At 36.2% G+C, this 25,222-nt stretch overlaps 1 protein-coding gene across 1 annotated transcript; it reads left to right on the forward strand.

Annotated features, from left to right (window-relative positions):
- The first annotated feature begins 11,049 nt into the window (after positions 1-11,049).
- LOC106835209 (olfactory receptor 4F6-like) lies at positions 11,050-11,988 on the forward strand. Its single transcript, XM_014847380.3, has one exon. It carries the CDS (start codon positions 11,050-11,052, stop codon positions 11,986-11,988), a length of 939 nt encoding a protein of 312 aa, XP_014702866.1.
- The last annotated feature ends 13,234 nt before the right edge of the window (positions 11,989-25,222 follow it).

Raw genomic sequence — 25,222 nt, forward strand, 5'->3', positions numbered from 1 at the left:
TCTTCTCCTCAAGCCCAGAGAATAGGAAAATAACCTGATAAAGCTTATTTATTCATGTGGGATCTCTGCCCCTAGGTGACCCATTAACTGCCTCCTCTTATGTTGCTCTGGGAAAATCAATCTTACTCTTTGAGACCATTCCCAGAACAGACTGAAGTCATACTGTCCTTCCCTGTTCTATTTGGTACCACTTTTTACTACCCTCTTATTCCTAATTAGCTATCTCTTTCTACTCTGGGGGAATTTCAAATAGGTCCGTATGCCAGGTGAGATTATTCTGAAGACGCTGCTATTTCATATCTGCTAGAAAACAGGTGGGTGAGAAGGAGAGGCAGAATAGATTCAGATTGCTCTGCTTTGTCGACTAAGATATTTTCTGGTAACTAAGTCACAGTTTGAAATCACCACTGGAGATTTCAAACTGTGATTTAGTTGTGGAATGGGAGAAGAAGGCACCCAGAAGAGAAAGAATTGATAACAGTAGCTGAGTCAATGGGCAAGGTTTAAAAAATACTCAGGTGGGAAACTACCTTGGTTTTAAACAGGGACCGAGAGGGTGTCAGGTAGCGAAAGGCAAGAATTGTGATGTGAGAGAGTCAGGCATGACCCAGGAGGCACACAGGAGTGTAAATACCACTAAGATGCATATGGAATACTTAGATTTAGCTCTGGATTCAAATTAGTTAGGCAGTAAACATCGATTCCAGATCTGGTAATATTACTTGGTCTTGGTTGTAGAAAACAACTTCTACGTGGACCAAACAAATAGAAATATGCAACTTAGGCAGTGTTTGCCAAAGAAGCAGGAATTGCTTGTTTTTTTCCTCCTGCACTGACCATTTAATCAGTTATTATAATAAATGACTGAGAAGAAAAAAATCTCCACCACAACTAGAAGGACCCACAACTAAAATATATATAACTATATACTGGGGGGCTTTAGGGGAGAAAAAGGAAAAATAAAATCTTTAAAAAAAAAAAGACAAAACATGTCGATATAATGTTTTAAAAAAAATCTGAAGTGATTGCTGAGGTCAAATATTCTCTCTGAGTAATTCAGTTTGACTCCAGTCGTCCTGAAATATTCACAGAACCTTGATATCTGGGTTATTTGTACATTCATTCAACAAAAAACTCTTCTTCAGCTTCTGTTGTTTCCAGCATTGTCTGGAGTGCTGGGAATACAGAGAAAATTACAAATTTCTTCCTCCCATGAGCTTGCACCCTGCGTGGGAGATAGACTCAGCAACAGAAAGTTCCATTGCATCGCTGCGCACCTGGATCAGGAACAGCTGAGAGGTAGAAAGGTAAGTAAGGGAGGAACATTCTTTAAGGAAATGTCTCATTAGAAAAGAAGTGTCCGGAAAGGGGAAAACTTTGGTTTCAAGTTAAGGATCTACCCTTCTCTATGGCAGATGACACTTTCCGTCAAATATGTCCTGAGAAGGAAAACTCAGGTCCTGTCTTTGTGAGGTTAGCGTTTCCTTCTAAAGCCTTTCACTGGGTGTGTGGCTAGGACTCTTTGGAATTCTACAGGTGTAAGCTAGTTTTTAATTTCTTTTCTGTGTTTTTCCATTTGGGCATGTTGGACTCTAGTCTCAGAACTTGAGGGAAGTTTTTTACTTTTTTCTTTTCTCTTTCTCTTCTAGATGATTCTTTTCATCATTCTACACATAATTGTACCACAGAGTAAATGGTGCTGTGATAAGTATGAAGTGCGATTGGAAAGGAGGGGAACAAGATTTTTTTCCAGCCAGGAGAATTGAGGAGTTTTCATGAGATGGGTGATGTTTAAACTGGGCTGTGAGAAATGAGCAACATTTCAAGATGGATGAGGCAGATATTTTATGTGGAGGGGATAGTTTGAACAAAAGGATGAAAAGAAAGTTTCAGAGATGATGAAGGGACTGATTTAGCTGAAGATAGGGTGAGAGAGTGCTGGGGCCAAAACACAGAGGCCCTAGAATGCTATGTTGTTCTGTAGCCAGTGGGAAATCACCAACTGTGAGTGTAGTAGAGAGGCACAGCTAGTGTTTTTGGAATATTAATCTGCTGTAGAATGGGCTTAGGGGGCAGAGTCTGGGAACTGGGGGCACTTTGAATTTTGCAGGACCCTCATCTCTAGCTGGTTAATCCTCATTACTGTGTCATCTTGAAGCTCTGGTCTACTGGTTCATTTTCTATTTCTTATTTCAGTGTCTTTTACTAGCCTCCCTGGATCCCACTCCATCCCAATCAGATTCCAGATAAATCATGGAAAATTTTGAGTTTTTTTCTTTCTCAACTACTCAAACTCTGGGATACCTGATGATCTTTCCCTAGGTTTTTTCCTTTGTTTATTTGATGGTGATATTATCAAATGAAAAAAAAGGGGCAGTAATAGGTAGAAATAATTTTATACATCTCCTTTAAAATCTAAAGTTCATACAATTCATTGACAGTATAGCCACTAAAAGACAGACCTTCTGAATTCTGGTGCAGTTAAAATTCACCTGTCACTACTTTAGTGGTCTTTTCACTATAACAAAAAACCTTATTATAGATAACATTTCTTTATACCTTCACACATTCTTTTCCTTTTCCCCTCTTGATTCAGACCAACACATGGCCCTTTTATTTTGCAAGGATAACCTTTCTTGTCTTTAATTTTGATTTCATCCATGTCTGCTACTCTACGACCTTATCATCAATTGCCTCTGACTCTTATGCACTTTCACATTCTCCTCCAGTGGCTCCTATGAAATGCTCATTTCTCCTGTTTATTTGGTTGCTAAAAAATCCTTTTATTTTAGAGTATCTTCATGTATTTGTCTCCTTCTTTTCATTTTTAACTTGTATACTCTCAACAGACTAACTTTTTTAACAAATTGTCTTTACCTTAACCCTAGGCAACCTGAATTCCTCCTTCTCTTATTCATTCATTTATTCCATAAATATTTATTGAGCATATCTGATGTGTTAGGAATGTTCTAGGCACTGGAAATACATTAGTGAAGAATTCCTAGATGTTCCTTGTCTTCAAATACCTGTTTTCTTATTAATGATCCCAGAAACTCTGAATTATTCTCCTTGACTCCATTGCAACACTCTTCACCTTCTTGAAATAATCTCATATTTTAGCTTCTAGAGCCCTGAACTCTCCTGGTTCTCTAGCGTCCATTCTCTGCTTGCATCATAAGTTTTGTTTCCTTTTCCCAGACTTTAAATCTTGGGCTTTTCCAGTAGTCTTCTGATCCTTTCTCTAGATCTATATTTCTTATGGCTTCAATTATCATCTTTATACAAATGACTACTAAGTTACCTTTCTAGCCTTAGCTTCTTTTTAAAACACTACTGCACATAAACAAAGCCCTACTCTACTTAAAAACCCCACCTGACTACTCTTCCACCATAGAGGATTTCATCCTCTATAGCCTGGCTCTCCAGGGCCTCTACAATCTGTTTTCTACATATCTTTACAGTTTTTCTCCTATGTCCCTCCTATACTACCATTCCTTGAAGCCAAAACAGTCATTGTTCCCCCAAAAAACTGTTTGTTCACTCTCGCCACTGTACCTTTGCACATGTTGTTTCCTCTCTCTGGATTGTCCCTATCCATTTTCTCCTCTTATTATTTTATTTTTTAAAAATTGTGAAATATATTCTACAGACAGAAGAGTATATAAAATGTACATGTTTATTGAAAATAATAAAATGAACTCCTGTGCAATAGTCTCCCAGGTTAAAAGATAGAGTTAGAAAGCACCTGTGTTTCTCTATTTTTATTCCCCTCCCTCTCTTCTACAGTTAGCTACCATCTGATTTTGTGTTAATAGTCCTTGGCTTTTTCTTTTTATCATCAATGTATGCAAAGTAGGCAAAGCAAAATAAATACATTGTTGAAAGACGTGTACTACTGGACACTGCTACCTGGATGTCCACCTTTCACTTCAAACGTTACACGTCTAGACTAGACTCCATCTTCTCCTGCCCTCCCCATCACTGGATTTCCCTTCAAGGAAGGACGTGCTGCCCAGCTATGTGATGTGCCATCAGCAGACAGCCTCTAGCTGTCAGCCCCCTGGCGTCTACTTCAGCAGCAGACCCTTGAGGTCACATCCTGCCCGGAGCAGCCTACATGAGATGGATGACTGAGTGAAGGTGGGGTATAAATGCCCAGCTGTTTCAACCCCGAGTGGGGCAATTTGATGGAGCAAAACTCACCCCAGAGCTCCGTGTGGCAGGGCTTTGTTATGTCTGCATTGTAGTTAGACTTCTTCCTTTGCCCAATCCTGCTTCTTCTGACTTCCCTTAAAGGTGTTGATCTCTCATAAGCGTCTTGTACCTTAAACTCAGCCTCAGTGTTTGTCGGTGTCACAATCCAATGTACACATCAGGATAGATGCGGAGAGGGCTGATGGCCACTCTGAGTTTATTATAACCAGCGTTTCAATATATACATAGCTTACATCTGTTAAACATACACAGGTGTTCTGGATGAAGTAATTAGCGAATGCCAAGAATTCTTAGTGATTTCTCAAGGAGCCCTCCCTTGGTCTCTGTTTTGATATTATCATGTTGTTGCTGTGCTCCTATATTTTTATCTCAGAGCAGGCAAGGTCTCTTAGGCAACGGTCCCTCTTGCTCCCGATATCGATATCGTTTCTCCATCTGTGCCCCCCGGGCGGCCGCCGCCTGGCTTAGGTTGCCCCCCCAGGGGGTCTTACCCGTCATTGGCTAACCGGCCTTCTCACCTCTGGGTCACAGTTTGTTGGCAAGCTTTTTCCAGTGATTATTAACCCTTCCTATGTCAGGGGGCGGCTACAGTGTTCACTCTTGGGGGAACCCAAACTGCAACACTATCCCGCTTTCTTCCTTTTGGCAAAACCATTTTTGTCAATTTTGCATCTAAAGTCCACGGGTGACATTGGCCTGAAAATTTTTTTTCTCATATTGCTCTGGTCAAATTTTAGTATCAAAATTACATTAGTCTCATAAAATAAGAAAGGGAGAAAGTTTTCTCTCTTTCTATGTGATTTCTGTAGAATTTTAATTATTGGTTCCTTGAATTTTTGGTAGATCTCATTAAAATCAGAATTGCGTTTGCGGGAAGATTTTTAAATGCAGTTATAAGATTATTTAGGTTTCTTGTTTTATCAGTTGTGGTCCCCACAGAATACAGATAGCACACTCAAGTAGAGTACTAGAGGGAAGATTAGTAATGAAGAGACTACTTCAAAGGCAAGGATGGGATTAAGGAAGCCAGTAAGAAGGGGTGAAGCACCCCAGGGTGTTTGCTGGAATCTGCAAAGAAAGTTATGGAGGTAGGAGTGGGCTGCCCTATTGGAGAGAAATGACACCTGGAGGAGACTAAGTCAGGAGATTAAGATCCTTATCTTTTACTCTCTCTTCCTGGCCTCCCATTTCTTGTCAGTTCCTGCCAATGACCAAAACCAACCAACAGTGAGAGCAAGAGAGCCCAGTTTACAGTCCTTAAAGGTCAGCCCCAGGGCAGGGTGGAGAAGGGGGACAGTGGATCTAGAATGTGCAACACAATAATTTTGGGTAAGTTATGTTTTTCTAGATATTTGCTCACATTATCAAATTTTTGAAATATATTCACATAAAGTTGTTCATTATAGTCTCTTATTATGCTTTTAATGTTGGTAACATCTCTACTTATGTTCCTCTTTCATTCTTAATATTAGTTCCGTGTGCCATTTCATTTTTTCCCTTGATCAGTCTCATCAGAGGCTTATCAATTTTACTTGTCTTTTCAAACAACAACTTTCATTTTTTTTGCTTCTCTGTAGTTTATTTTTGTTTTGTATTTCATTCATTTATACTCTTTATGATTTCCTTATTTTTCTTTTTGCTTGTTTTGCCATTCTGTTTACTAACTTTTACTTAGCTCATTAATTTCTAAATTAATTTTAAGCCTTTTTTCCCTCTCTAATAAAAGCAATTAGACTATATATTTCCCTCTAAATACTGCTTTAGCTGCATCCCACAGGATTTGGTATATAATATTTTTACAACTCTGACTAAAATGCTTTCCAATTTTCATTGTATTTCGTCTTTGACCCAAGAGTTTTTGAAAAGAGTTTTACTCAATTTTCAAACACATGGAGATTTTCTACTAGTCTTTTGTTTTGTGGCTCTACCTTAATCGCCTTGGGGTTGGAATGTGGTCTGCATGGCAGCAATCTTTTGAAGTTTGTTAAGATTTGCTTTATACAAGAGTACAGTATATGGTAAATTTTTGTTACGTTCTATATTTGCTTCAAAAGAATGTTCTGCATATGTTGGGGCCAGGGATCTATATAATTCAATTAGGTTAATCATGTTTTCAAACCTTCTCTCTGCTGACTGATATTTCATCAGTTTGTCCTATTGTTCACTGAGAGGAGTGTATTTCACTCTCCTACTATTTCCACAAATATACAGGATTTGTCTATTTCTTCTTGTAGCTCTGTTAGTTTTTTTCTTTATATGTTTTTGGGCTATGCTATTAGGTGCATACAAGTTAATACTTGGTATGTCTTTCTGTGAAATTGAATTCTCTGCATTTTGAAGTGATCATTATATTTTGTAATGCTTTTGCCTTAAAGTTGATTTAAATAACATTATTACTAACCATATCAGCTTTCATTGGTTAGTATTTGCTTGGTATACATTTCCCATACTTTTATTCCCAACTTTTCCATCCTTCTATTTTCTTATGTTTTAAGTATATCTCTTGGGGACCAGCATGTGGCCTAGTGGTTAAGTTCAGTGCTCTCTGCCTTAGTGGCCCAGGTTTGGTTCCTGGGTGCAGACTTACACCACTCATTGGCAGCCATGCTGTGGCTGTGACCCACATACAAAATAGAGGACGATTGGCACAGATGTTGGCTCAGGGCAAATCTTCCTCAAGTGAAAAAAAAAGAGGAAGATTGGCAACAGATGTTATCTTAGGTTGAATCTTCCTCAGTGAAAAACAGAACAAAAAACCCCAAAACAAACAACAAAAAATATCTCTCTTGTAAATAGTATATTGTTGGAATTTTTAAAAAACAATCTGATAATTCCTCTTTTTTTTTAAACTGGAGAATTTAGTCTACTCATGTCTATGGTGATTTCTGATCTATTTGCATTTATTTTTTAATCATCTTATTGTGTTCTATTTGTTCTATCATTTCTATGTTTCCTTCTCATGTCTTGCCTTTTTTTGGATTTAATATTCATTCTGATTCTATTTTTTTTATCCTCTACTAGTTTGGAAATTATACATTCTATTTTTATTCTTGTAGTGATTATACCAGAAAATTAGCATTCATACTTAACTTATTAAAGTCTAATACAGACCTGTCATAGAATACAATGTGAATAGTGCTTCCTGGATTTGTGCAACATGGTAACTGTGAGGACCTCATATATTTTAACTCCATTTGCCATCCTCTCAGTCAACTTCCTGTTGCTACGATGTGTTTTAATTCTCTCTCCCTCAAATCACACAGTATACTATTAAGTTGTTTTATATAGTCTTTGTTTATTTAGATTTGGGCACATATTTACTTATCCTTCCTTCTTGCATTTCCATCTTGGATTACTTTCTTTCCGCCTGAAGTACATTCTTTAGAATTTTCTTTGGTTATGTTCTCTGAGAGAAAACTCAAGTTTTTGTTTGAAAACATTTTATGGTCATGTGTCACATAATGACAGTGGTATGTTCTGAGAAATGCATCATTAGCTGAATCATCATTGTGTGAACATCATAGAGTGTACTTACACAAACTTAGATGGTATAGTCTACTATGTATCAAGGCTATATGGTGCTAATCTTATGTGACTACTGTCATATATGCATTCTGTCATTGACCAAAACATCATTTTGATGGGTTCTTGTCATTATCTCTTCAAATATTGTTTTTACCCTATTTTTTCTCTCTCTCTTCTTCTAGAGCTTCGGTTAGAGTATATTAGGTTTTTTTTTTACCCTGTTGTCCATGTCTCTTAATATATCTTTTATATTTTCCAATTCTGCTTTCTCTGTTGCATCTGTAGATATAACTTCCAATTTACAAATCCTATGTTTGACTCTATCTTCTATGCTGTCAGATCTCTCTATTGAGTCCTAAATTTTAATTATTTTATTTTCAATTTCCAGAAGTTTTATTTGGTTCCTTTTCAAATTTATTTCTTTGGTCATTTTAGTTTCTTGTTCTCTGTTTATGTTTTCACTTCTGTTTATTAAACGTATGAAATATAGTCATTTTATTCTGCATATGATCTTTCTAATATCTTAAGACTTTGTAGGTTTGTTTTGGTTCTCTCTCTCTTATTAATTTTCTATATGGTTCCTAATTTTTTTTGTGCGTGTGTCTTTAGGGATGTGTTTATGAGTTTTTGTTTTCCTCTTGGAACTTTAGCTGTGGGAATCATTTGAGGCCTTGGATGAAGATCAAAATTCAAAATAGATACAAGTTTCTTTGCAAGCTCTCTGGGGCATGAGGTGGGTGGTTTACTCCTAGTTTACTTTTCAAAGAAGTAAGACATTTTGGAGTTCCAGATTCATTAGGGGAGATTTTTATATTAGATTTCCACTTTAACTGGACTCTGGGCTTTTGTTCTTGGTCCCTGCATCCTGCTAGGCCTTGAAAAACTAAGCTCAGAATCACTTGATTTGGGCTAAGGTCTTAAGAGCAAAAGTCAGTTTCACTGCTGTGCTTGTTTCTCTGAGGTCACACATTTACTGAGTTTTTAGCTAGAGTGTTTTTTATTTTCTTGCTATTTATTGATATGTTTAATAAGATGATAACTTTTGTTCAGTATTTTAAGTTTTCAGTGGAAGATTTGTTTAGATAGCTCTGCCATTTTGTCAGAAATGAAAGTCTCCCTCTTATTCTCTTGAATAAACATTTGTTTAAGGGTCAAATCCTATTCCTGGAAACTATATTATGACAACAATTTCTTTTAGAATCACAAATGTAGGGGATCAATGTATTATTTTTGTGTTCTAAGGATCACTCCAGTGCACTAGATTCTTGAACATATGAGAACATATCTGGTTCTTGAACATATCATATCTTGAACAATAAGCAGTGATAAATATGCACATTTTATTTGTGCGTATGCTGACATCTATATTTCTAATTTCTATCATGTGTAAAACATGTATTCCTTACTTTTGTGAGCATTAGTTCTCTGATTGTACTCCAAAGCTAGTGTAAAGTTATCATTAAGACAGTAAAGCATCCCTTATTAAAATGAGGGCTAGTTCTACAACACTCCACTTTTGTTTTACCACATTTAGAAACTAACTCTTTAGAGGAAGATAACTAGGATTATAAGTGAATTGAGTCCAATATCATTTAAAGAGTTTTTGAAGGAACAGAAAAATAATTTGCTTATAATGACTTTGAATATATATGAAAGCTGTATTTAAATGCTTGAAAAGTTGGCATATAGAAGATGGATTTGATTAATTCTGTGTGACTTCAAAGGACAGAACTTGGACCAATGGTTAGAAATTAAAGAAAGTAGATTTCTTCTCACTATAGACAGAAGAGTTTTAGAATGATTGCAGATGTCCAACAATGGAGTAAGTTACATCAGAAGCTAGATTGTTCTCCATCAATGAAATTGTTCGTGGAGAGTGTGAATGACCACTGGCAGAGAGTTCTACAGAGGGAGTTTCTGCTCTCTAAGAACCAACGATTCAGTGAAATTCTTGGTGATGCTCACTTCTATGAATTTCTGAACCTCACAGTTGACCCTTAATATGTTCCATTGTGTATTACTGTTTATTTTGATTTATTTCCTCAGATTTTAAGTCCATTGTGATTAGGAACCTTGCTTCATGTTTTTCTATTTCACACAAGACAATACTCTACCCAGAGTGGATACTGTTTTGAACATAATTGTTGATGTTTGTTCCATGTGTGGAAGTCTATTTGGAATATTTATAAGGTGATCTAAAATGAGTCTCACTTAATAGATTTCTGATGTTGTGTTCTAAACCACCACAGAGGTGCCCAAATTGTCCATAGACCAGTTCTGAAATCCCAGAGAGATCTCAAAATACCTGGAATGGGGGAAAGAAAGGACAGTCTCCCACATCTCTAGCGTTTTGAAGTCCTTGTGGGCTAGTATAAGCGACAATTTATTCCCATTTAATATGGTACTTATACCTTTGTTTTCCTTTTCATCCCAAAACTCGGTTGAAATTCTTTTTAATTTCTCACTTGGCTCCCTGATGTCAGAGGAGAACCCATGGTGCAATTTTAAACAGAATCAGTAATAACAGGGGAAGTTGGTGAAAGATGGAGCGAGATTCGGACCAGTATCAAATCTTTGTCAAAAGAGGTTCTAGTTAATTTTTGAGATTTGTACATTCTTTTAAATAGCCAGTACGGTGGCTTTGTGTTACGTCAACTTTTCTAGATTGAGCTAAATTCCCAAGAAATCCCATTTCTGTATGTTTCCAGCTAGAATGGGTTGCAAGAGACAATCTTTGGCAATATTTGGAGAATAGAAGTGAAACAGCAGCCATATTTGTAGCTCACACATTTTGTCATTTTTCTGTGTTTCCTCATTGGTGTGAGGCAGTGGCTGGGACTGCAAGTGCCGCACCTTCCTTGGATCCTTCTTTAGCTTCTCTGACTCATGTGCCAGGTGTGTATTTAGCTCTGTGGTGAAGGGCCCTGGCTTCTGCAGTGCACCCCTTCCATTAAAGTCAGAGATAATGAGCTCTCACACTGGTTTTACTCTGTCCTTGCAGTCTTTAGCTCTTGCTTGTGTGTTCCAGTTTATTTTCATTCTTCTCCATCTTACATCCATCTTCCATTCCTGACTGCTTGTCCTGCAGACTTCAAGTTACAGCACCAGATGCAAAGACAACAGACTTATAGAGACTGCTGAATCCAACTTCCATTTTGAAAGTTCAAGTCACTGTCACAAATCTCCAAGTATACTATGTCTTAGTGGTTCTACTTCTCTAATGGAACCCTGACTGATACTGCCAGTAAGTCCAATTTCTTATTTTTCTTGTTCTTCTAGGCAAATTTGGAGCCCAAAGTGACTGAGACCATGGCGGGAAGAAATCATTCGGTGGTGTCTGAGATTGTGTTGGTGGGACTCACCAGTTCCTTGGAGATGCAACTAGCCCTCTTCCTAGTTTTCTCTGTGTTCTATGTAGCAGGTATTTTGGGAAACCTCCTCATTGTGCTCACAGTGATCTCTGACCCTCACTTGCACTCCCCCCTGTACTTCCTGCTGGCCAACCTCTCCTTTATTGACATGTTGGTTTCCTCCAATACAGCTCCCAAGATGATTTCTGATCTTTTCAAGGAGAGAAAAGTAATCTCCTTCCAAGGCTGCATTGTTCAGACGTTCTTCATTCATATTATGGGAGGAACTGAGATGGTTCTGCTCATTGCCATGGCCCTTGACCGTTATGTTGCTATATGTAGACCTCTCCACTACCTGACACTCATGAACTTCAGAACTTGTATTTTACTCTTGGTGGCTTCCTGGACCATTGGAATCATCCACTCTTTGATCCAACTTGTGTTTGTCGTAAACTTACCATTCTGTGGCCCCAATGAAGTGGACAGCTTTTACTGTGATCTTCCTCGACTTATTAGGCTTGCCTGCACAGACACTTACAGCTTGGGTCTCATGGTCACTGCCAATAGTGGTTTCATCTCCCTGGGAACTTTCTGCATTCTGATCATCTCCTATATCTTCATCTTGGTCATTGTTTGGCAACGTTCTTCAGATGGTTTGTCCAAGGCCCTCTCTACACTGTCAGCTCACATCACTGTGGTGGTCTTGTTTTTTGGCCCATGTATTTTTGTGTATTCCTGGCCATTTCCCACAGTGCCAGTGGATAAATTCCTTGCCATTTTTGATGTAATTATCACCCCATTTCTGAACCCCACCATCTACACTTTTAGGAACAAAGAGATGCAGGTGGCAATGAGGAGAATATTCAGTCAGGTGTTGAGTTTCAAGAAGTTGTTTTAAGTGATTTTGATATCAAGAAAGACAAGCATCTCAAAGACTCGCTGCCCATGTTGCAGACACGAATCCAGCAAAACACAGCACCAGGGGATGCTTTTCTTTATACTTTAACTTCCAATGTCCAGGATTTTCTTAATGTCTTTTCTGCTCATAACCAAGGAGGATATGGTATTCTTCTTTCTTATGCAATGTGATGGAATAAAACGTATTAATATTTCCACAGTTTCCACATTTTCTTCCCCTTCCTTGATAAGAAGGATTGCAGACTGGCCTCTTATATCTCTTTTCCTATTCTGTGTTCTGAGAAGGATCCTCCTTTTCAGATTGATTTTTGGAGTTTGTGATGCAGAATCAGTAAAAAAAGTCATTTGTAAATGTGACATAATTTGCAATTATTAGTTATAGATTTTTTTTGAGGTTTTGTAGTGAGACATGTATGGGAGCAGCTGTAATGTGAGAAGAAACAGATGAAAGATAAAAAGGGGATTTTAAAGAGATACTTTTGTCTATCTCTAACCCTTCAGTATATGTTGCCCCTTCAATAAATGAAAGCCAAGAACTAACTTATTTTGAATTATTTGAATTATTTTTGATTTCTTTTATCACAATGGATCATGGGGTTATGGTTTCTTAAGCATTTCAACCACTGCATGTAGTAACTATGAATTAAAACTTATAATTACTCCACTTCTTTCAAAAGCTGTGTTCCTGTTCTCACAGGGGATTTGAACAATGGGGACCACGTAATGGACAAGGACAATGACCTATTTAATAATTCTGTCCCAAATAGTGCTAAGCCCTGTCAACAAGAGATTCCTCAGAGTTAGGCAAACTTTTCTTTTTCAGTGACACAGTTACAGGCACAGACTCTTTAGCTAGACTCCCTGACTTCAAAGCTTAGCTTTGCTTTTTACTAACACACAAATTGCTTAACCTCTTTATGTCTAAATTCGATCATCTGTAAAACAGAGATACATTGAAACATCTGAAATTTCTGATATTTGACTGTTTTTTGAATTAGAAAAATGGCTAAAAGTACCTTCTTCATATGGTTATAAGGATAAATTGAATTAATATTTGCAAAGTGCTTTAAACAATTCTTGGTCTATAGTGTTATATAAGTACCTGTTCAATAAAATGAAATGAAATATTAAAACCACTTCTCAGTTTTGATAACCTTCTTTCATGCTGTCTACAAATTATTTCTTTCCTTTTTAATCCCATTCATCAGACTTTGATGAACTTACTCTTTTCATAATTAGACTAGAGTATTTTAAATGATAAAATTTCTCAAATATAGAGACTTCAAAATGCCACAATTCAATTTACTTCCTATACTTTCTGCCTCTTATGTTCAAATGCTTTCTTATATGCTATGCCATAGTTCTATGAAGCTTGTTTTCATTATCTACAGTGCTTTTTATGTACTGGAGGAAGTTACCAAGCTGACTAGCTTCCAAAAATTAATCACATAAATAGAAATTCAATTAATCGAAAAAGATATTGAATGCTCACTGTGTTCTAAGTCCTGTGTCAGAAACTAGAAAATTGTGTTAGAAGTATACAATTCAGTTGTAGGAAGGGCAATGGTCTCTGAGGCAAAACAATCACTGCAGGTAAGTAAGAGATGTGGTAATGTGGGCAGACTCAAACAGGTCTGAGTAGAGGGGATTCATGGATTTGTGAACGTTATGGAATGGGACCAGAGACCACACTGACCAGTTTTCTGAGGTAAGTGGAGGCCCTGGGAAGGAGAGAAGCTTATAGAAAGCTCTGGAGGCTAAGGGCAGGTTGACACCACAGCATGATGGGGGATGGGTATCTATTCTACTTCATTGCCTAACCAGGTCCCCACAGCCTGGCCAGATCTGGCCCTGCCAACTTCATTGACCCTTTTTTGTTCTTAGCTGTTTTGGACTCTCTGTTACTTGAATACGCCAAGTTCATGGTCAGAGACCTGTACGGTGGCCCTTCCCTCCACTTGCAGAGAGCTTTCCCTGGGTATATGCAGAGCTGGCTCCTTCTCATCATTCACGTTTCAGCTTGAACATCTCCACAAAAATGATTCCAAAAAGACTTCCTATCTAAAATAGTTTCCTGTTGCCTTCCTACTCCAGTCATTCTCTATCACATGAATTGTTTAATGTCTTCATAACTTTATCTCTCTTTGAAATATTGCTTTGTTAGTTATTTTTTGTTTCTCTCCATAGGTAAAAAAGTCCATAAAAGGGGACCACCTGGTGGCGCAGTGGTTAAGCTTGCACATTCTGCTTCAGCGGCCCAGGGTTTTCCTGTTTGCATCCCAGGTGCAGACGTAAGCAACGTTTATCAAGCCTGCTGTGTCCCCTCATATAAAGAAGAGGAAGATGGGCACAGATGTTAGCTCAGGGCCAGTCTTCCTCAGCTAAAAGAGGAGGATTGGCGGCAGATGTTAACTTAGGGCTAATCTCTCTCAAAAAAAAAAAGTCCATAAAATAGAAAACATGATTTTTTGTTCTTTGTACCTGGAGGAATGCCTGGTCTATAGCAGGAAGTCAATAATTACTTGTTTTTGTCCAAAGAGCAATGATAAATAAAAGCTGAGAAAGAAAATGAAACAACTCTTCTCTTCCACATCACAAAGAATGGGAAAATCTAGTAGATTTAGCACAAATGTTAAAATAAACTTATTCAGGATAATAAACTGGTGGAGTTTAAGGTACATTTGTAGGTTGCATACAGATAAGTACAAGGAAGAAAAGAAAAAGAAAATCACCAAAAATCATTTCACTTAAATATAACTCAAAATGTTGGTATATTTCTTTTTGGATTTTCTGTTACGCATTTATAAGTTATGCAAATAAAGCTCCCATTGTTCTACAATCCATTTAATAATGTGACATGTAAGTCTTTTCATGCTGGTAAATGTACTTCTAACATGTAATTCTTGGTGGCTATGCGGTAATCCATTGTATGGATATAGCTATAATACTTGAGTCAATACTTCATTGCTGACATTTAATTATTTCCAATTTTTAGTTATCAATGGCTCTGCTATGAACATTCTTGACATATCTCCTATACATACATGGGTTTGATTACTTCCTCGTGACAACTTAATAGAAATGAAATTGCTGTGCCAAAAATGTGTTTGCAAGGCTTGATTACATATTGCAAAAGTGCCCTTTAGAATGGTCGGATTAATACTACTCAGCCATAAGAAATGATGAAATCCGGCCATTTGTGACAACATGGATGGACCTTGAGGGTATTATGCTGAGTGAAATAAGTCAGAGGGAGAAAGTCAAATACCGTATTATCTCACTCATAAGTAGAAGATAAAAAGGACGACAAACAAACACATAGCAACGGAGAATGGATTGGTGGTTACCATGAGGGAAGGTGGGGGAGGGCAAAAGGGGTGATTAGGCTCACATGTGAGGGGACTATAATTAGTTTTTGGGTGGTGAACATGATATAATCTATACATAATTTGGAATATATTATGTACATCCGAAAGCTATATAATGTTATAATCCAACTTTACTGCAATTAAAAAAAATAAATAAAATGGTCGGATCAATTTAAGATTCCATCACCAACAGTGAGTTAGAGTACTACCTGCCCTCATCTTTGCAAACAATGGATATGTAATTAATTTGAATCTTTGCAAATCAGAAAGATAAAAAATGTTGTCTATTGATGTAATTAAAAATTTTTCCTACTTTTTGTTATGAAATATTACATATTTACAAGATACATAACATATATTTGATTTGAAAAGCATACTGAGATAAATACCTGTGAGCTCACCTATCATTGCACCTACTCTCCCATCTCCTATCCCTTTACTCTGCCTCCCACACAGAAGTAATTGCTTTTCTGGATTTTTCGCTTATGTTTCTTTTGCTTTTTTAAAAAATAATATTATTAAAAAAGTATATATCCATGAACAATACGTTGTTTAATTTTGCTCATTTGTAAAGTTTGTATATGAAGTTTCATTCTGTGTGAATACTTTTGTTTGTATCTTTCCCTCAGTATTATGTTTCTAAAATTTGTTCATATTGTTGCGTGTAACTGCAATTTATTCACTCGTACTTCTTTTTAATATTCCATATGAGAATATACCACAATTTGTTTATTAATTCTCTTGTGATGGACATTCTACAGATTTTTTTCTAATAGAACAGTATACATTGTGTACATGTATCTTGATATACATATTACAGAGTTTTTTTTTTTTTTTTACGTATTCCTAGGATTATAATTTCTGGGACACAGGGAATGAGAATGTCCAACTTTATACAATAATATCAAGTTATATTCCAGAGAGGTTGCATTAATTTCTACTTCCAACAATTACTCCATTTTTGCCAACACTTTCCATTGTGAGATTCATTAATTTTCCCAACCTAATGAATATAGAATGATATCTCATCGTGGTCTTAATTTCCATTTTCATCATTATTAATAAATCTTTCCTTCATTAAGAATGATGTTTGCTGTACACTTTTGGTATACATTTTCAGATTAAGGAAATTTCCTTGTATACCTTATTAGCTATTTTTTTTTCTTTTAAATCATGAACGGGTCGTAAATTTTATCAAACGCTTTTTGTTTGCATCTATGACATGATCAATTTTTCTCTTTAATCTGTTAGTTTGGTTACTTACATTAATATATTTTCTAATTTTAAGTCAATCTTATTCTCCTAAGATAAATCCAACTTCTAAATGATGTATATTCTTTCTTATACACTACTGAAGAAAGTTTGCAATTTTCTTTTTAGTTTTTGTATCTATGCTTATGATTAAGATTGGCCTCTGACTTCTCTCTCTCATGCTTCTTTGACTAGTTTTGATATGTTTATACTAGTCTTGTAGAATAATTGGAGAAATATTCCCTCTGTTTTGTTATCAAGAAGAGTTTGTATATGATTCGAATTATCTACTTTTCCAAAGTTTAGAAGAACTGCTTGCTTAGTAAAACTACCTGAGTTTAGTTTGCTTTTTGGCAAAGTATTCAGTTTTTTCTAAAGATATAAGACTTTTCAGGTCTCCTCTTATTTTCTTGAATATGTTCTAAGTTGCATGTGTATTTAAATAATTTGCTATTTGATATTTTCAGTTTTAAAATTTATTAGCATAAGGTTTTTTAAATAGTAGTTTTATTCTTATTATTTTTAAAAGACATATCTATATCATGTAGATATGTTCCCTTCTTTGTTCTCTCTCTGTCTCTGTCTTTCTCATGTGTGCAATTTTATGAGTCTGAATATATGCAAACACTCATGATGCCATCACCACAATCAAAGTAATAGACATATGCAATGCCTCCCAAAGTTTACTGTTTCCCTTTTTTTCTTTTGTGGTAATAACACTTGACATGAGATATACTGTCCTAACAAATTTTGAAGCATACAACACCACATTGTTAAATTTAGGCACTATGTTGTACAGCAGATCTCTAGAACTTATTGATTTAGCATAACTAAAATTTTATGCCCACTGAAAAACAACTCCCTATTTCTAATCCCCTGGCAACCAGTATTGTATTCTCTACTTCTATAAATTTGACTACTGTAGATACCTCATATAAGTGGAATCATGCAGTATTTGTCCTTCTGTGAATGGCTTATTTCACTTAGCAAAATGTCCTCCAGGTTCATTCTTGTTGTCACAAATGGCAGGATTTCTTTCTTTTTTTAAGGCTAAATCATATTCCACTGAATGTAAATACCACCATATTTTCTTTATCCACTCATCTGATGATGGACACCTGAGCTACTTCCATATCTTGGTTATTGTAAATAATGCCATAATGAACATAGAAGTGTAGCTATCTCTTCAAGATACTGATATGGTAGTTCTTTTTCAAATTTTTTGAGGAAGGCCCATATCATTTTACGTAATGACTCTACCAATTTACACTCCCACCTACAATATACCAGAGTTCCAATTTCTCCATATTCTCACCAATACTTTTTATCTCTCTCTCTCACTCTTTTTTTTTTTTTTTGGTAACAGCCATCCTAAAAGGTGTGAGGTGATTTCTCACTGTAGTTTTGATTTCCATTTGTCTGAAAATTAATGATGTTGAGGATCTTTTCAAATACATATTGACCATTTGTATGATCTTGAGAAAGAAGAAAAAAGCTAGAGGCAACACACTTCCTGATTTCAATATTACAAAGCCACAGTAATTAAAACAGCATGGTATTGTTACAGACACAGAACAATGGAACAGAATAGAGAACCTAGAAATAAATCCATGCATATGCAGTCAACTGATGTTTGAAAAAAGTGCCAAGAATACACAATGGGGAAAGGATAGTCTCTTTAACAAATTGTGTTGGGAAAACTAGATATCCACCCACAAAAAAATGAAATTGGATCCCTAACTTACACCATACACAAAAATCAACTCAAAATGAGTAAATGCTTAAATGTAAGACCTGAAACTATAAAACTCTTGGGAGAAAACATAGGGAAAATCTTGACGTTGGTCTTGGCAATGATTTCTTGGCCATAACACCAAAAGCACAGGTAGCAAAAGTAAAACCAAAAAAGTAGGACTACATCAAGCTAAAAAGTTTCTGCACTGCAAAGGAAACAATTAACAAAGTGGAAAGGCAACATATGAAATGGGAGAAAATATTTGCAAGCTACATATCTGATAAGAGGTTAATTTTATATATATATGGAACTCAAACAACTCAATAGCAAAAAAATAAATAACCCAATTAAAAAATGGGCAAAGGCCTTGAACAGACATGTCTTCATAAAAGACATACAAATACATAATTTTATTTTGCTTGACCAAGTTAACAAGAAGTTTGTCTAGTTGGTTTTTTCAAAGAACTTCTGGCTTTGTTGGTCTTCTCTAGTTTATATTTATTTTCAGGATCTTTAATTTCTTTGCTTTTCTATTTTACTTTCTCTGAATTTATTCTATTACTTTTCTAACTTCTTATGTTGGAAATTTAGATATGTGCCTTTTTGACTTTCTTCTTTTGTCATATATGCACTTCCATTGAAGTACATGTAGGCTTTCATACCCTACAAGTTCAGTTCTAAGTATTTTAAAACTCCAACAAATTTTTCATTGAAAGAAAAATTATTTAGAAGTTTTAAAATTTGAAAGTGTATGAGAATTAGGAAAAAACTCTCTTATAAACTTGTAAATTGATAGTATTGTGGTCAGAGAGTTAGGTCTACCTGATATTGACTCTTTGAAATATATTAAGACTTACATTCTCTTTCTTGGTCAGTTTTTGTAATTGCTCCATGTGTCTTTGAAAAACACATATAACATGCATAATATTAATATAACATTAATATTTTCTAAAGCTAATACGAGATCAGAATTAACAGAAGTATGATCTACAAGATTCAGGAAATAATTATACTATATTTATAATTAGATAGACTCATTAAGGTTTTATAACAAAGATTCATTAGGACACTAAGGAAATGGAAATGATGGGTATATAATGAAGAGGATCATTAGAACTGCTACTATGTTAAAAAGAGTTGAGAAAAGAGATACCATTAATAATAAAAAATTTTAATTTATTCTGAATATCGTAAGATTAAGGAGAAGTGTAATAGTGTTTTAAAAAATTATATGGCTGATAAGAAATGATGAAATCTGGCCATTTTGACAACATGGAGAGATTTTGAGGGTATTATGCTACGTGAAATAAGGCAGAGGGAGAAAGTCAAATACCATATGATCTCATTCATAAGTAGAAGATAAAAACAATGACAAACAAACACATAGAAACAGATTGGATTGGTGGTTATCACAGGGGAAGGAGGGAGGGAGGAGGGTGAAAGGAGAGATTAGGCATGTGTGTGGTGATGGATGGTAATTAGTCTTTGGGGGGTGAACATGATGTAATCTACACAGATGTCAAAATATAATGATGTACACCTGAAGTTTATATAATGTTATAACCTATGTTATTGCAATAAAAAAAAGAAACTTTAAAAAAACAAAAAATTATATGGCTGAGTCATTGACCAGTAGATTTAGTTGATGGCTCCTTTGGCATTTTTCACGTGTATAAAAGATCAATTTGTTGTTAGTACCCTGGAGTCGATTCTGACTGCTAGTGACCCTGTGTACAGCAGAGTTGGACATTGCTCTGTCTTTTTGCTCCATCCTCTCATCTTCCGGTGCTACAGCAGACAATGTTCTACTGCCAACTTTTTTGGAAGTGGATAGCCAGGACCTTCTTCCTAGTCTGTCTTAGTCTGGAACCTCTGCTGAAACCTTTCCACCATAGGTGACTTTTCTGGTACTTGAAATATCAGCGGCATAGCTTTCAGTATCACAGGAACACACAGCTGCCACAGTATGACAATCAACAGATGGGTGGTGTGGTTCCCTGAGTAGGAAAGGAGCCCAGGGGCCGGTGGTGAGTGTGCCAAATCTTACCCACTAGACCACCAGGACTGGCTATAGATCAATATCTGGTGGATAATAATAATTTTAATTTCAATTTCTACTGAGGATTCAGCAGAAGTAAATGGTTCTAAGTAGTCATCTTGAGTAAATTATGTCTGAGAGTTTGGAAAGGAAGTAAGATAATGATTTATGAAACCCGCAACAGGTTGCTCAAAGCAAGTTTTAGAATTTGCACATTTGCACATATTTAAAGTTTAGTTGTGCATTGTGTATTTAGGCATCATTCGCCCTTTGGCCTCTAAGCTACAAGGATTTAAGTCATTCTCTATGTTAATGATTCTATTTAGAATTCTTATTTGAAGAGTTATTTTCTTTAGGACCAGCCTGTAGAATAGACATTACCAATAGAGAGATGACAAAGTCTTTGCACATCCCACTATCTACAATACTTCTCAGAATGTAGGCAACGGTGAACAGTATGAAATGATACAGAGAGATCATAAGCATGAAGATTTAGCTACTCTGAGGACTTTGGTGATCTTCACGAGACTATTTCCAAGAAGGTGGAGGAGACAATTGTCAGACTGCAAGGAGTTAAGGAGGAAATTGTTGATGGGCATATAGTTTTAAAGAGGAATAAGTATTTCCTGAAGGTAGGAGCATAGAGGGAGATCATGCTGGAAAGATAGTTTGGAATCAAACTAAAGTAGCACATTCTAAATGAGGAATTTGTACCTTCAGAGGCCATGAAATCCACTGAACAGTTTTTGGTGGTGCTACTTAGATAATCAAAGTGCTACTTAGTAAGAGTAATTTGATGGCCATGTTTAGGTTGGATGGGCAGAGATCAGTTGTCCTGTGTTGCAGAATTTCACTAAAGATTAGTGAAAGCAAATGGAAGATTTGAGAAGAGCAGGATGGATGAGATGCTTGCAGTATTATACATAACAGATCTGGAGGAAAAGTTGCATTGGAGAATAAAGAGATGATTATGAGGTGTTTTTTTTGTTTTTGTTTTTTTTTTTGGTGAGGAAGATTAGCCCTGAGTAGCATCTGTTGCCAATCTTCCTCTTTTTGCTTGAGGAAGATTGTCACTGCGCTAACATCTGTGCCAATCTTCCTCTATTTTGTATGTGGGATGCCACCACAGCGTGGCTTGATGAGCAGTATGTAGCTCTGTGCCTGGGATCCAAACCGGTGAACCCTGGGCTGCTGAAGTGGGGCACGCAAACTTAACCACTATGCCACCAGGCTGCACCCCTGAGATGAGTACAAATTTTTTTGTAGTCATGTGAAATTTCACATACACAAGATTAAGACCAAGCATTTGGTGATACTATTTAGGAGGCTAAGGGAAATATGACTATATCATTTAGGATAGAATTAGAGGATTAACAATATACATACTCACATTCAACTAGCATTTAAATGCTCTTGAAAATGCTAGACACTTTCATATATATTGCCTTTCATGCAGTGGTCTAGCTTTTCTAGGGTACAATTTGAATACAAAGAAAGCCCATTAGGAGGAGAGAACAAGGCAAGATCTTAATGTTATTATTTACATAGTGAATGAAGGATGAATAACCAGGGAATGATAAAAGGAGGAGTCTGAGAATTAGATTTACCAGGAGAGTTTAGTGCCACTAAAGTTGTTTATAATAATATCATTATAGCTAAGAACTGTTGACTTTTTGCTGTGTGTCAAATACTGTTCTAAGCTCTTTAATCATAGCATTTTTTAAGGCCAGAACTATTACTACTCTAATTTAACAGATGTGTAAACTTTGACAGTAAGATTAAGTAATTTATCTAAGGTCAGGGTAACTGGTAGTTGAGACAAGTTTAAACCCAGCAGTCTGACTTGTGATTCTTCATGTTTAGCCAATATTTTACATTCGTCTCTTCAGAACAGAAAACATTAGAAGGACAGTGAATAAACCAATTTGAATAAACTACCTGATACTCAAATTTGGATATTTGGAAAGATAAACATCATTGGATTTTTATTTTAAATTCTAGTTCTTTGTTACCTTGTAGAGAAAATTTCCCTTATCTTCAAGATCAGCCTTCATTGTGACAGAAAATATTTGGGATGAGATTAATCCTAAATTTGGAGCCTTGAAAAATTAAACTCTCAAGTCAGCTTTTCTTTAATTACTTCATCACAAAGCAATAAATAAGAATATTGTTACTGAGAGTTATAGTTTACTTCAAACCCCAATGCCCTGATATTTATTTATTTCACAGATTTTTAGGCACCTTTCTGTTGTCAAGTTATTACTCTAACAACACTTAACACAGAGTCTAACACTGTGTATTACTGGCTTTTACACCCCTGGAAAATTAGAGAATGAAAACTTTATTAGACTAGACTGGATGTATTGAATGAATCTCAGAGTCAGATGATTGATATAGATGATTTCTGAAGGTTCATCTCAAGTATTATAATTTTACGTGTAAAATATATTAAGTATATGTGGTATTAGTCTGATGTTGGATACAGGGTTGCTGGAAGAAGCAGATGCTAATTTCAATAAAAAATAATAATAACATGTAAAAGGATTCATGAACAACATAAACAAAACCCTTAGGAGCGGAACAATTAAGATGAATTTAAACAGAGAATCATTATTCTTGAAATCCAAATTTGAGGCTTGAAGACTAAGATATCTTAAGCACATACAATGTAGATGGAAATCATGAAGGGAAACAAAACAGGGAGGATAGATTCAGGAGGCATAATATGTAGAACAAATAGAAGTTCCAGAAGGATAAAAAGGAACAGATTTAATTTAAGTGGCGAGAGGAGGTGAGAAGATGGGGGAGAAAAGTATTTTAAAGGTCTCATCTCAATGGGTGTTGCGGGAAAGTAGGAAACTTGGCGAGTACGCCCTGAGAGGCAGGTATTATACAGACTTACCTTCTCCTACTGTGGTTAAAAAGCCAGTATGAATACAAATGTGTTTCAAGTAGCTTAAGAAACTCAGATGCATATGAACACTTGAGGACAAAGCTTCCTTCTTCATTCGCTTAGATCTTCCTAGGTGCTGAGACTAGAACATGGGGCATCCAGGAAGGGACTAAGGTGTCTCCTACAGTCAGAGTCATGAGAAAAACGCAAGTGTTCTTTACATACTGATACAGCCCAGAGTAGCCACACCAGTTCTACCACTTAGTTTTGTAACATGTGTCTCTTTTCTTAGTCTCGATTTCCTTCTCTGTAAAAAGGAGCGAATAAAACCAACTTTTTTGGCTTTTGTAAACATCAAACAAGATAGTGTATGTAAAGGAGTTCTTGTGGTGTCTTGCACATGGTAGCCACTGTTTTTGTTTTGTTTTTGGTTGTTATCATTTCCATAGATAGCTCATTGACCACTGCTCCAGACTGGGAGATATTCCCTGATTATGTCTCAGTAATTCTTTAAGCTCTTATATGAAGCTGTATATGCAAATAAATTATATCCATATCTTACTTTTTTTCTTTTTACTTCTTTTTTGAGGAATATTAGCCCTGAGCTAAGATCTGCTGCCAATCCTCCTCTTTTTGCTGAGGAAGACTGGCCCTGAGCTAACGTCTGTGCCCATCTTCCTCTACTGTTTTACATGTGAGACTCCTGCCACAGCATGGTTTGCCAAGCGGTGCCATATCTGCACCTGGGATCCGAACCAGCAAACCCTGTGCCGCTGAAGCAGAACGTGCGAACTTAACTGCTGTGCCACCAGGCCGGCCCCTATATTCTTATCCTTATTTTACACATGAGAAAACTGAGGCACAGAAAGATTTAGTAACTAGCCCAGGGACACACAGTTGGTAAGTGGTACAGCTGGGTTGTAAATCCAAGAAGCTTCTGCTCCGGCATCTCTGCTTTTAATCATCGTACTCACTGCCTCCCAAGTTGGTGGATCCCCCTTACTGGTACTTCTGAAATCTGAAAGTATTTTTTCTGTCTCTACTTAATAACAAATGTAAACAAATTTAACAAATGTAAAACACACATCAATTCAATAAAATATAGTGCAGTTCATTATTTATGTTCTGTCATTTTAATCTATCATTATAATATCCACCTATTTACTATCAAAGGGTGATTTATTCAGAGTTGATTTATATAATAAAATCACTTTATAATTTTCTCATATTCAAATACAATTGTGCGTGAGTGGAGAGCACTGTACCACCTACACCTTGGAGATATTTAGTCTGTGATAGTCAGATTATTTGAGGAGAAAATGGAATGCTGAGTGGACACCTCTTGGGGATCCTTCATTTTCTTAGAACCAGAGAGTTTGCATTAGTCCAGGAAAAGATGAGCTAATTTTAATAAGACTATTTGATTGACAGCTGGAAATGACTGGGCAAATGATACACTGCTTCCTGATTCCACACCATGAGGCCCCTCCAACGTACCCCAGCAAGAGCTTAAAGAAAAAAAAATGCACACTAACCTTTAAGAACAGCTCTTTCTGGCACACACAAAACTCTCTTTCCTTAGTTAATATATTTAACCAGTAGGAGGCATTTTGAGATGGTTTCTGCATCACCTAAGTAGGTATCAAAATAAACAAGTGTCTCTATGTCAACAGTTAGTGGACAGAAACTTATTTTTATTTCTTTTGTCCCCAACTTTATTGAGGTATGATTGACAAATAAAGATTATATATATTAGGTTGTACACGTGATGCTTTGATCTACATATACATTGTGAAATGATTACACAATCAAGCTAATTAACATATCCATCACCTCACATACTTACCTCCCTCATTTTTTTTTGTGGTAAGAGCACTTGAGATCTACCCTCTTAGCAAATTTCCAGTATACACTATGATTCACTATAGC

The sequence above is a fragment of the Equus asinus genome, chromosome 2 (genome assembly GCF_041296235.1).
Source record: "Equus asinus isolate D_3611 breed Donkey chromosome 2, EquAss-T2T_v2, whole genome shotgun sequence".
NCBI lineage: Eukaryota > Metazoa > Chordata > Mammalia > Perissodactyla > Equidae > Equus > Equus asinus.

What these genes read in the sequence shown, in the direction of transcription:
- LOC106835209 (XM_014847380.3), top strand. Translation starts at nt 11,050, where the DNA reads ATGGCGGGAAGAAATCATTCGGTGGTGTCTGAGATTGTGTTGGTGGGA.